This window comes from Zonotrichia albicollis, chromosome 8 (genome assembly GCF_047830755.1).
Source record: "Zonotrichia albicollis isolate bZonAlb1 chromosome 8, bZonAlb1.hap1, whole genome shotgun sequence".
NCBI classification, from domain to species: Eukaryota; Metazoa; Chordata; class Aves; order Passeriformes; family Passerellidae; genus Zonotrichia; species Zonotrichia albicollis.
The window spans coordinates 11068349-11081616 of record NC_133826.1 but is presented as its reverse complement, the minus strand read 5'-3'; the positions used below and the strand labels follow the sequence as shown (position 1 = coordinate 11081616).

The 13268-nt window shown below is 43.5% G+C and overlaps 1 protein-coding gene across 19 annotated transcripts in view; it reads left to right on the top strand.

Annotated features, from left to right (window-relative positions):
• Nucleotides 1-13268, top strand: part of PTPRF (protein tyrosine phosphatase receptor type F) — a 374760-nt gene that overhangs the window by 262681 nt on the left and 98811 nt on the right. For 11 of the 19 annotated variants that reach the window (XM_026790433.2, XM_074545919.1, XM_014276082.3 and 8 more), the window contains exons 6-7: nt 5191-5379; nt 12890-12907. In XM_026790433.2, the coding sequence (XP_026646234.2) occupies nt 5191-5379; nt 12890-12907 (207 nt within the window). The remainder of the gene's footprint in view (nt 1-5190; nt 5380-12889; nt 12908-13268) is intronic. The other 8 variants (XM_014276090.3, XM_014276085.3, XM_014276087.3 and 5 more) reach the window with 1 other exon arrangement.

Below are 13268 nucleotides of genomic sequence, written 5' to 3'. Positions count from 1 at the left end.
CAAATGGATAAGGAACATGTGAAATAGCTTTTGGTTTGTATATCCTGCTCCTGTGCAATGCTGACCACAGTCAAACACATTTATCAGAGATCTCTCTGCCCTCAATCCATTTCCTGGCTTGTCCCTAGCACCACACGCTCCTGAGTGGTTTCAGATAGCTGGCAGAACTGAAAACAAAGCAGCTTTGTGTTTTAATCATCCCTGCCGAGACCCTAAAATTGATGTTGATCTGGAAGTTCCTCAGCTGATGGAGGCTGGCGGCAGCCAGTGGCCCAGATAAGCCATTTCCAGCCCTATATGGGGATAAGGCCCAATATCTCACTTGAAAGGAGTTGAGAGCACCCCTTCCAGAGGGGCAGTGGTTTTGATGGATTGTAAGAGATTTACCCTCGCAGCTGTAGCTGTAATGTATAGAAAAGCTACTTTTTCCTATTTTCAAATTATATTTGGTATCATTTTTTAACTCTCCCTCAGCAGTCTGAACAATTGGACTCATGATAGTAAGCAAGCTTGGCTTTTATAGGAAGAAGAATATGACAAATAACTCCCATAAACATGTTTACAGTTTGCACTATCATTTCTAAAATGCCATTTCCTACGTTGACACAGAGGAAATAAACAGTGGTAGGGGGAAGGTTTTACAGGTGCCAAGTCAGGATATGATCCCCCAAAACACAACTGCTTGGCTGCAAGAGCAGTGAGTGCTGTACAGTGTTTGTGCTGCTAGCAATTTGATATTCAGCTCCTCCAACTTTTCTGTCCTGTGGGAGATTACAAGTTTTCAGCAAAATCCTGGGGGTAATCCTGCAGGATTCAGCTGTCAACAGCTGTGCTCACCACAGACTCCTCTGCAGGCCATTTTTGCAAGCAGCTGTTATCTACACACCATTCCATGCTGGGGCTGATCCGTGCTTCTTGTAAGACGTAAATTGCAATTGCCTCTATGTCCCTTATCATCACTTGATATTTCGAGTGATGCAGAAAATAAGGACACACCGAGGGGTATGTCTCTCACAGCAGCATCCTCAGGAAAGGTAGTTTTCTGGGGAGCTGGGGAACAAGCCAGGTAATTGTAGCTGCTCTAAAGGAGGTCTCCACTCCAGTTTGGGGCTGTGGGAAAGGTTTCTTACCTTAGCTTTTCCCTTAAAGATGAGAAATCTTTGGCACAAAAGAGCTGTATGAGAGCAGGGGTTAGATTTCTGTCACCTCAGAAAGAAGATTAGCAAAGGGAGCTGTCAAGTGAGAGGAGATATCCTCTGCCCATGCTGTCATGCTAGATGCCAGAGGGACATTCCTGTCTCCTTGGTGACTGCTCTTAGCAAGACCTTAGCCTGGTTGTGGATTTTCTAAGTTTCAGTTTGTAACTGCAAAACCCACTTGCTTGTTCTTTTCTTTCTTTTTATTTCCCTCTCATTTTCTCCTGCTTCTCTCCTCAATTCCTGCTTTCCTCTTTCATTTCTGCTGCTGCTGTTCTACTCTATGGAGGCAGTTAGAGCTTGCAGTGCCCCCAGAAATCCGATTGTGCCTAAATTTTGCTTGCTCTAACCTAATGTCTACCTTCTGAAAGTACCTGAAACCCAGAAATAAAAGCTGGTTTCGATGGTATGCACTTGAAAGCAGATTCATAGCCTGTTCTAATGTGCATTGAAGGCACACTGGCTATCCTCAAATAAAACCGAGTGCTGACAACCTCATTTTCTCAAATAAGAGTATCCTCGTATTGGCTGGAATAGGAGGTTGGCTGTTAGTGACAAGCTCCGTGTGCAGACAAGTTAGTACAGAGAGCAAGGGCTGAAAGGAGCCGAGGCATGACTGAGCCTCATAATTATACCCAGATTAGACTTCTGCCTGAGGGCAAGGCACGGCAGGAGCAGCTCTGAGCTGCTATCGTGGTCTGTAGTGTTTGAGCACAGACACATCCCTCGCAGTCCCAGTGCAGTCGGCAGCGCCAGGCCCGGCTGGAACACAGCCCTGTTATCTCTCCAGGAGTGCTGCTGACGGGGCACGTGTGGGCCTGTTCTGGGCTGGGCTCTGCCCTGTTGCCAGCTCAGGTTTGCTCCAAAGCCACTCTTTTCCAGGAGGGTTTTGGGGGCTGCCAGAGACACACAATACAGGGGAGACCTGGAGTGGTTGAGGCTCCCCATTTCATGATGGTACAGGGACACCTTGGACCACCTCTGGAGAAGGTGCTTATTCTCCTCTTGAGTATATCCCCAGATGTTCTGAGCTTGTCCCCAGCACATGTTCCCTGAAGCTACCATGGAGCTAACAGCAGGTGAACTCCAGCCTCTGGGTGTCTGAGGTGTCATCAGAGACCAGCTGTCAGATTTCCCTAAGCATCTCATCACACAGGGATGTGACCTGGGACTACAGCCTCCTGGAATCGCACTGCTGCTCTTAAACACCAGTGCTGCCTTTGTGTTTGATTGACAAGGGATGCCAGCACTGCTTGCTGGAGTTCTTCCAGGCTTGCACAGAAACTGGGCTGTACCAGTACCAGTGCTAGCCCAGGAAACCTGCTGTGGCTCTATGAAGGATGCACCATTTCTCTACTACTGTCATTTGCCACAATAATTTTGGGGCTGGTATGCAGTTAAGAGGGCAAAAACTGTGCACTGCATGAGCCTTGGATGGCTGTGCTTGTCTGTGTCCAGCACAGCGTGGGGTGTGAGTACTGTGCCCTTCTGTTCAGCTGATGAGTACCCAGTGTTCTCAGCTGGGCTCTGTAATGACTTGGTCCTGCAGGGGGTGGATGGTGTGGGAGCAGCCTTGTATTTAACTCAAGAGTGTAGAAAAAGCTTGAGCCAAGAGTTCTAGTACAGCAGAGGCAGCTTTGCTGCTGGATGTTTCTAATCAGTGTCTCTCTGTTGTACTCTGTGAAGTCAAGGTTAGATGGTGTAATTTCTACTGGTCTGTGGCTCATCACAAACTGCTAATTCTGATTGAACAGTCACTCCAGTGCAGCAGACTGGTCATGTACCTGTGGATCAGACACTGTGAAGGACTCTCTGGTCTCTCTCCTGTCTGTGGTCAGGGATCATTGCAGACAGGAAAGAGATTTCATGTACAGATGCTGGTTTGTTTCAGGTTTGCTTTTAGCTATGTGCTAAGCCTCTACACAGACTTTGAATGAAGTTAACTGGGTGATACTTAGCTCAGTGCATTCTTTGTAAAATCTTGTGCAAACCAGAAAAGATTGTCAATGGTAATCGTGGTGATTAGATTAGATCACTTCAGGATTTCAGCCTCCCCAGAGTAAACATCTGTTTTCAATACCCTAAATGGCAAAGTGCTGCACTATGGGCACACTTGGTCTTCCTTAATCCTAGGGACTGTCTTTATTTACTGCTTTTTCTATATATCTTCTTTTGCTTTTAAGTCTGTACTGTGTTGTACTTTTGTGTGTACCCTTCTTTTGTTTCTTTTCAGCCATGTAGGGGTATACATTGTGGTTGCTCAGTATTGAGTGCTTCTGTTGCTTGCTATTGAATGCTGGTGCTGGTGTCATTCCAGTTAAGCTCTATGTACCTTTTGTCTCTGAAAATCAATGGAGAGCAAATTTAAAAGGAGCTAAATTTCATAGTACCTTTCATTTAAAAAAAAATAATTCCATTTATGTTTGCTCATGATGAGAGAGGTTCTCAGGAGGTCGATCTGGGAGACAAAATACAGTTTGTGCTTTTAATAAACATCAGGAGCCTTTTTTCCTGTAGAAAACCTTGAATGCTTCATAGTCACTCTCATCTAAATTATATTCCCAGGCATTTTTTTGTTTCTAGCAGATGTTGCCTTGTGCTACAGTCTTGATGTGCAAACAAGTCAAGGGTCTTGGGAATTCTCTAGAGATCTTAGGTAGACATGTGCAAGATTAGCTGCCACAGGCCATGTTTGTGCTGCAGGTGTAGCAGTAGAGGTAGCAGGAAGCACCTGAGGTGACCTGTTGCTGGTATCTTCCTGTGAGCAGTACAGATGTGCAGTGATAGCAGGAAAAATCAGATTGCAGCAAGTTCAGACTCCTCTGGGACTTGGGAAGATGCTAAGGTCTTGTTTGTTTAAACACTGCAGTGGGCTGGAAGCCTTGCAGAATAGAATTTGCCAAAGAAGAAGTTTGCTTAGGGTTCCTTAAAACAGGGAAAAAAGGAACATACTGAAAATAATTGAGTTTCTCGTGCCTTAAAAGCTTTTTAATGTTCTTCAAGTTCTTTTTTTTTCTGCGAAAGTATGTTCTTTTGATTGCAGTTCAGGCTTAGCAGAGTACAGTACATCTTGCCACAAAATGAATAAGTGAGCTCAGTTCTGCAGCTGCTATTGAATGATGATGTTGGAGCATGCCTTGGCTTATCAGTGAAGGCTGCCTAATGTATTCCACCCAGCCTACCTGAGCGTGCTCTGCAGCAACAAACCCAATTAACTGTTTTTCTACCCACTGTATGAATGATTTCAGCGGTTAAGGGGGTGCTTTGTTTCACAGGATTGTAGTAAGCCATGCCAGAGCATGCACTGGCCATTTCTTGCATGCCTCTGTTGCTTCCTACAGCCCAGAAAATGCACCAGGAGCTTGCCACAGCACAGTCTGGCCAGGAAGCTCATGAGCAGAGTGTGGCTCATTAGCTTTACATCCATTAGTTTCTAAAAGCCTTCGGAATCAGATTTGGAAGCATGAGGAAGAAATTTACAGTCTATCCTACCAATGTGACAGAGTGATGCAAGTCAAAAAAAACAAAAAGAAGGAAAAAAGAAAAATAAAAAATAAGAAAAAGGGCCTCTCTGGGCCTTTCTAAGGGATTTTATTGTTCAGTTGTTGTTTTTCAAGATGCCTCAAACTATTTGGCTTTGTGTTTGTCTGTTATCTTCAACTCAGTCCTCCCACAAAAAGTCAAATACCTGCTTTTACTGAATTATTAACAACAATGGATGGAGCTTACGTATCAATGAAAATTATGAACGTTTCCCAAGGCAATTGATTTAAATGGAGTTAAATTTAGTGGAAGCTTCTATTGGTGTAATGAATGCTCATTATAGAGCCTAATGTGCTTTAAGGGCTTGATAACCTTCTCAGTAGGGAAGTCAGGCTGCTGTTTTCCAGCAGAGGCACAGATGCTGTAGGGCGGCACTGCTGTCACTGCAACTGTATCCCACTGCTAGGCTGGAGCGTTCCTCTTTAACCTTGTGTGTTTTTTCCTCTTGCAGAAGACCACCTCCCAGCTGGCTTCCCCACCATCGACATGGGCCCGCAGCTGAAGGTGGTGGAGAAGGCCCGCACGGCCACCATGCTCTGTGCTGCCAGTGGGAACCCTGACCCCGAAATCTCCTGGTTCAAGGACTTCCTGCCCGTGGACACTGCCACCAGCAATGGGCGAATCAAGCAGCTCCGCTCGGGTAAGGTAGCCAAGCAAGTAAGCCTGCCCAGCCTCCTCATCTTCCCCCCTTTTCTCTTTACATGCTGCTGTTAGATTTTCACTGAAATGCAGTTCTAAACCCAAATGTCAATTTGCTCTGAGGTTGTTTCTTTTACGATGTAAAAGCAGTTTTTGGAGCTGATCCTCTCTGGCAGGATATTGTGGCTTGTTAAAATGTCTATTAGAGTGGACGTGCCTTTTGGAACATCACCTGAATATCTTCTTCAGTAGACCGTCTTGATATTGCCCCAAATCTTTGGTAGGCTCAGACATTTCGCTACCAACTCAGTGGGTTTCAGGTGTTTTTAACAGGAGCACAGTGCAAATGAGGATAATGAGACACTGGTTGAGATTTTACAATGTCATATGCCACTTTACTCCTTATACACACTCTGCAAGACAATGCTCTGCTTTCTGTTGAGCTCATTGCCATCCTTACTATGTGACACCACAAGCAAAAAGAAAATCCAAAAAGCAGCAATTCTGTGGATTTCAAAGGAAATGGACACAGTTTTGAAATATACAATTTATTTTTGATTCTTTTGTGTGACAAGCCAAATACTAGCTTTTGAAATACAGATGGTTATTTCTTGGAGGTGGCTAAAAATGCATTCATTTTAGCAAGAAATTCTTGTTTTTCTACTGCACTGTTCAATCTCCCAGGACTGTAAGGCCCATTAGAGAATTAAAGAAAATAAAACATTGCTTTATTCACTGATGAAGTGGAGCTCCACAGTATGAATTAGAGTGGCTGTTTAACAAGGCACAGCACAACTACACAGCAGCTTTAGTCTGGGGAAAAAGCCCCCAGTGCCCTACACAAAGTACAGAAGGGACCAGAGCTGGAACAGCTTTGGTCTGGACAGATGTCATGCTTAAATATGAAGCAGACTGCCTTGCTTGGCCACAGTTTTCTGTGGGTACTCAAAAGCTATTTGTTACAAGTGCTGCTGCCAGGGAATCACCATCTTTTAACCAAGGTGAACATTTGAAACGTTTCTCCATAGCAGGAGCCTTCTGCATACATTTGATGATGCTTGGATGATAAGTAGGTTTGCACTTGGAGGAGTGGGTAAGTGAGACATCACTCTAAGCAAAAATAGAACCCAGCCTGACACTCCTGATCCCACCTTGATGTACCAGTGAATGCTAATTATACTAATGCATTTATAGTTTATGAAATTTCCCAGTGACCTTTAGCTTATCTCCCCCACAGCATGGTTTAATCTTGATCTGTTTGTGCTGGAAGAAAATATCACACTTGTTAATTATTCTGAGAAGCTTTAGGAAGCAGCAATAGGAAAGTGCACATGGATGTGTTTCACTTGGTAGCTGACTAAATCAGCATCAGAAATTACCATAAATGAGCAGCAAGGCAGCCTCTGATGCACTTGCTGTACGTTCTCCAGCCTCCTTTTCACAGGCACTTGGCTGCCTCTCTACCAGCTGCTTCACAAGTTTGGTGAGATAGAAAGTTTAAAAACAAACTAGTAAAGCCTGTCACAGTGTCCAAGTTTTGATTCCTATTTGCTGTTCTTCAGCAACATCTCAATTGAATATTTCACCTGGGATTCAAACTCTAGAGCTGGCGCTTGCCGAAGACACAGTAATTACCAAGGGAGGTGTCAAGGGAACCTTTTAGAAATCAATGAGCAACACACATCCTCAGACTCACAAAAGAAATTGATTAGCTCTCTGATGTAGTATGGGAGGTTTCTACAGTTCAATGTAAGAGATTTCCAAATATGAATTTGAAGTTTTTCTTTTCAGGGATCTGGTGCTATAATGCCAAGATTCACCAAGGCTCTGCTCCACCCTGGCATGAGTGGGGAGCATGAAGTTTGCAGCTTCTCATGGGCCAGAGATTCAACCTCTGTTTGTGTTTGTGGTTTTTTCCTGTATTTGTAATGGTCATAAAGTAGAGCCTGCACTTTGAAGTGCCCGAGTCCCACTTAGGTGACTGCAGCACCCTGTATGAGCAATGTGATGGCTTGGGCAGTTTCCCATTCACTCTGCAAGGTGTTAATTGAGCTCTCCAACACTACACCATAGTTGGGCAGAATTGCTTTTCAAAGAAAAGAGTATTTAAATAGATACCTCATTATATGGTAGAGTTTAACAGTTTGCAAAGTCTCTGCTCCATTAAGATCATATCTTATAGTCAGGCTGGCATATCTGCATGAATGTCAGTTTATACTATCTCAATCTTAATATACCCTCATTTAATTTCATTTAATTAAAACCCAATAAAAGCAAGACAGATGTAATATAGTTAAAATAGCTGCAGCACATTGTGAGCCCAGTACTGTGTATATAGTGTCCAACCTTCAGTGAGTGCATCATATATTAGTATTCAAATGTACCAAATATAGGTCACAAAGGTCAAAGCAGCTTTGGAATCTGATGTAGAGAGAGGGCTGAGGGATGATTCTGTTTCTTCAGGCTCCTAGTATGGTATAAATAGTTAGAGGTAAAGAAGCAGCATCTTTGGGAAAGGTGCTCTCTTCTGACACTCACAGTTATGTGGGCTGGCAGTGCACTGGGGGCTTCAGGCAGGTCTTTGAACTTGCGTGCAGTCAGATCATGTGCCCCAGGGGGCCCTGACCATCAGTTTCTAGAGTTCTGTTCATCTTCTATCGGGTACTAGAGTTTGTGGTTTAAGACATCCAAGCCACCATCACAGGCTTTTTTAACCCCAGCCAGCTGGTGTTTTTGTCAGGAGCAAATGGAGAGTTTATAAATCTGCCTTGTATCCTACTCTCCCTCTTTTAGTAATTATATCTGTATGTGTGTATATGCACTTTCCCTATTACACCTTCTGACAGGATAACTCTATATTTGGAGGAGGTTTTAACTATTTCTTGGCATTGATTAGTTTTTTCTTCCCAACTAAAGCTTAATTCCATTTTAAATCCAGTTCTTAGGTAGTTGTGCAAGTAAATGTTAGGCTAATAGCTATAGAGATGAGAACACAAATAAATACAGGGTTTCATCTCTATTTTCCTAGATCAAGGTAAAAGCAAGGTCTCTGACTCATGCTGGTTGTAGCAAATTCTCCCTTGTTCATCTTGCTGATACTTCCCACCTCTTGTGGGGAGGCTGCTGTTCTGCAAGTGCAGTGACTCAGGACAACTCCCTGTTCTCCCCCGGGGTGTGAAGCTTCACTCATTGCCTCTCAGTCAGTGACACAGGATCTAAGGCCCGCTCTGGGCTGAGAAACCTCCCCAGCATGCTAACACATTTAAAATTTGTTTGGCTGAACTGATTTTAAAACTGTCCGGGCACTGTAGTGTTGCAAGTGATGACACACATGAGTTCTGGCAGCCAGAGTCAATGCTGCACCTCTAACCATGTTTTAAAATCAGTTAATGATGTGGCGGAAGCTCTCTCAGTATGGATCAGATTGTGCTGATGCCTTACAGTTCTTCTGTACAGATTCTTGGATCAGAAGCTCCTAAAGTACTTCAAAGCAACTCAGTTGGAATTCATACTCTCAAAGTTCTTGAATGTCTCCAGTGATTTTCATAGCTGAAGAATTGCTCTACCACCTTACTCTTCAGAAAACCTATGAACAAAATGTCAAATTAGAATAAATAGCTATTCTGACTGTTAACATAAGTTTTTCCATGTAAGGAAACACCAGAAATTCAGAAAGCATTATTTTTCATCTAATAGAGAACTTGGTGTTACAAAAAGTATCATTCTCTTTTAATCACTTTCAATTAACTTAGTTACAGAACATGCCCTAGATCCTAGTGTGACTTCCAGGCAATTAAGTGCAAGTAAAATATCAGAGAGGACTCTGCAGGTGACTTAGGTCATTCTCTGGAAAAGTGAAGCTGCCTCTAACACAGAAGCAGTGGGAGCTAGCTCACCATATCACCTTGCTGCATTTGGGCTCTCAGAGTTACCAGCAAGCATTTTCATTTAGGCTTGATCCTGTCAGTAGAAACACTACTTTCTTTGAAACAAAAGGAATACCCAACATGCACAGAGCTAGCATGCAGAAAGAGTTGGTGCCTCTTTGTCCCAGTGAAGTGGCCATGATGTCCCTATCCTGCCCCACCGATAATACCCAGCAGTCAGTATCCAGCAGATGTTCAGCTCTTAGCCAGGAGCAACTTCAAGTCCAGACATCAGATAGGCATTGACATGGGACAAGATGTAAGGACAGCATAAAAGAATGGAGATTGGGTGGTTTTATCCAAAAGGATCAAGGAGCCCACACAACATGGACTGACTGGAAAAGGGTTGAAGCCATATAGTGGCCAACAACAGCCAGTTGACACCTGAATTTTTGTCTCCTGGAAGAACCTAAATGCACACCTGGGTGTTGCTGTGTGAGGTGCACACAGCAATTGTGGAATACCTTCAAACTCAGGTGGCATCTGGTGGAAAGTAGTCCTTGACTTTTGAGAAGAGTTTCCCCATGACCTATGCTAGGAAGTAGCCAAAGGCACTCTGAGAGTTCTCTGGGATTCAGTGCTCTAGTGCTCAGTTGCTGCTGGCACGAGCCTTGGTTTCTCTGCTGATGTTTGGAGTGATTTTTTGGTGGTTTAGGTTCCTACAAGGAAATGGTGTGTCAGTAAGCCTGTGGTGAGTTTGTCAGCAGAGTGAAGTCCCTTTTCCAACAGAATTCTCTGCACTGGGAAATACTGACACAAATAACCCCAGGGGGTTTTCCAGTGTATCATCCTATGTTTTTCCTTGCTTTGGGTGTCTGACTGGATGCTTCCAGTACACAGAGAATATCAGGGCCAGCGCTCATTCCTGACTGAGGTGAATGTAGGGTTTCTCTGTGTCTGGTATCATGAAGAAGAAGTAAACTCTCCTTCCTTATGAGTGTTTCAAACCTTTCAAACACAAGGAATACGGTTTGAAGTTTGGTCTTGGGATGCCCTTTGCATGAAGCAGCCTGATGATCACAGGGCACAAGTTGGCCTCAGTAACAATTTGAGTGATGGCACCTTCATAACTTGATGGATTCATATGTTGGCACTCTTTGGTCTGTGCGCTGTGATTTGTCCCTTTGAGGGACACCCTAAAAGAACAACAGCCAGAGATGAATCATCATATGATGTGAAGAATAAAAGGAAACTTCAGTTTTTTCCTTCTGGAGCAGGAAAGTTGGGATCCACCTGAAAAGCCTTGTGAACACTCTGTAAATGGTGTCCTCTGAGTGAAATGTGAATGTCTTAACTTTGTAAAGGTGAGAGAGACATGGAACAAACATTGCAGTAAATACAGCAAGCCTCTGTGTTGCTCCCACAAGGGTTGTTGGATTGCATTCAGGAGCCAGGAGGATTGGCATTTAACTCATAAAAAAATTAGCTAGCGACATTTAACATTTTAGGGAATCTGCTTCAAGTATGCAGTTGCCTCTAGAGCTCTGTATGGACAATGGCATAGTAGAGAAAGGGTTGAGCCTCTGCAGAGAGCAGATAAAAAGATTTCCTGCAAATCTTTTCAGTTCTAGGACAGAGCAACAAACCCTATTTCAGCCAGATGAGAGATAAGGATGTAATGTTTTCGGCCCCTTGGGCTTGTACCCTAAGTCGTTGCACCATTCCCGTGGGAAGTGACACATGGTGGTGATGCTTTTCTTAACTCTGAAAATTGGAAGGGATGGGGTGGTGTGAGGGACACACAGTACACTAGAGCAGGAATGCCCTTGACCAAACAGGGCAAAACTGTCATTTTGGCACACACACTTGGCAAACTTTCCAAACAGGCAAAAAGAAATAACCCTGTTTTCCATGGCTGTGCTATTCCATGCAAATATCTCTGGGTATAATTGTTCTGTTAAGGGTAGCAGTAGTTACTAAGATACATAAGTAAGCAGCAAATTATTATTCCAAGAGAGAGATTACCCACAACTTCAGTCTGTGCAAGATTTTTCTTGATGCTTCAGTCATCTCTGGATAGAAGGCATCAGAAAATATAATGAGACATAAAGTTAAAATGGGATAATGTCATCTTGGCAGAGGAAAATGCTAAAATGAGTAGTTTGAGTTGCGCTCCTGCTTCAAAAAAGGGACTCTGCCTTAAGAAAGGGTAGTTAGAAAATAAAAAGAATAAATATAAATATTGTAATTACTTTTTAAGAGGCAAGTTAAATGTGCTTAAAATATGCCTTCTTTGTATTTACAGAAATTCTTTTCTGTCTTTCTTTCCCATTGGGTGATCATTGTTGTGGATAATGGAATGAGCTGTAAATCTGAGATACACGACACTCTTGTATGCATACTGGTATTTATTAATCAATACACTGAACATGATTTGACACACTGTGTCCTGTTTAACCCTATTTTTCTGTCTGTTTAAACTCCTCAGTTTTCTTTGGTAAGTGCTTGGTATTCAGATCCTACAAATCTGCATAAAACCAACACATACCATGAACTGCCTACAGATTAAATTTGCATGAATCTCTCCCTTATACTAACAGCCTTCATATGTGCAAATTAAGACCAAGGGGACAAAAGTGAGGATTAGAAGGGTTCCCTGCCAATTTGCCCAGCTGGAGCTTCTCCATCATGCTTCAGTATTGATTGTACACTGAACTCAAGACGCTGACCAGTGGAGCCTCCACTTGCTAAATACCTTGACCTCATAAAATGAACCTTTAAAGATTATTGCAACAGGATAATTTAACCTTACTCCCAGACAAGCCCTCCTTATAAGATACTTTTCATTACAGCATGTAAAATTATCTCCAGTGCCTTATAAAGAGGGTAGGGATTCCTTTCTTCTGCAGACATCCAAATTAGACAGGAACAACAGAGGTCTGGCTAGCGTGCCATTGTAACGTTACCAGAAACCACTTCATTTCGAAATATTTCTGTATGTAAAGTTAATTCTGCATGACACCAATTTCTTTGCCAGGGGGAACCCGATGCAAGGGTTATGTGAATGTGGAGAATGACTCAAAACTGATTTGTTACCCTTTCCTCTTAGTTTAATGTCTTTAAGCGAGCAGATTTTGTCCCACTGGTCATTCTAACCTCAAAGCCAAATTGCACCGAGTGCCCGCAACCATGCGCTTTCCACCCGTCCCGCCCAGCACACTCAGTCACAGAGCCCCAGGACACACCCTCCTTGTTCTGTATGAGGAATGAAGGGGACTGCACCATCTCCCCAAAGTGTCCTCCATCTCAACTGCTTGAACACTGGTGTGGGTGAATGCAAGTGGTGAGGCCAGCCAGCAGTGCCACCTTGGCAGCTTAGTTTGGCCCCAGTTCGTGAGGGTGGGGGTTTTAATGGCAAGATGCAGGGCTGGATGCTGCACTCCTGAAAGCAATAAGCTTTACTAACCTCCTGAGAGTGTCACTCTGACTTTTATTGCACATCAGTTTCTTTTTGTTTATTCCTGTCGCGCTAATACAAATTCTAGCTTTAAAAAAACTTTCTGCTTTTTAGTTATAATTTTCTTCCTTTCCTCTTTGTACTAATGCTTCTCTCTAATCTTATTTGCATTCAAATTACCTCACCAGGTGGTACACCGATCAGAGGTAAGAATGCTGAAATGTGCCTCCAGTTGTCACGTCACTCCATCTCCTGTCTGCCTTGTCCCTTCTCCTCCGGTGTTTCTCATCTCCAGCTTTTACTCTCAGCCCTAACTCTGCCAGTGCTCTCGCTCATCTGCACTCTCCCGCTAGTGTGTTTATTTCAGTTGGGTTTCAGCGTGATTTCTTGTAGACTCATCCATTGCAATTTTGCACTGTTGAAAGGGGGTTATTCAACGGAAAGTTTGCAAAAGTTTGGGAGATGCTCCCAGGCCTCCACCACAGGAGAGTTGACATCTATTGCAGCTCCTGAAAGTCTCTGTACTTGCCACACAGTTGTGGCCTTCTGAGGTCTTGTGTCTTGGGG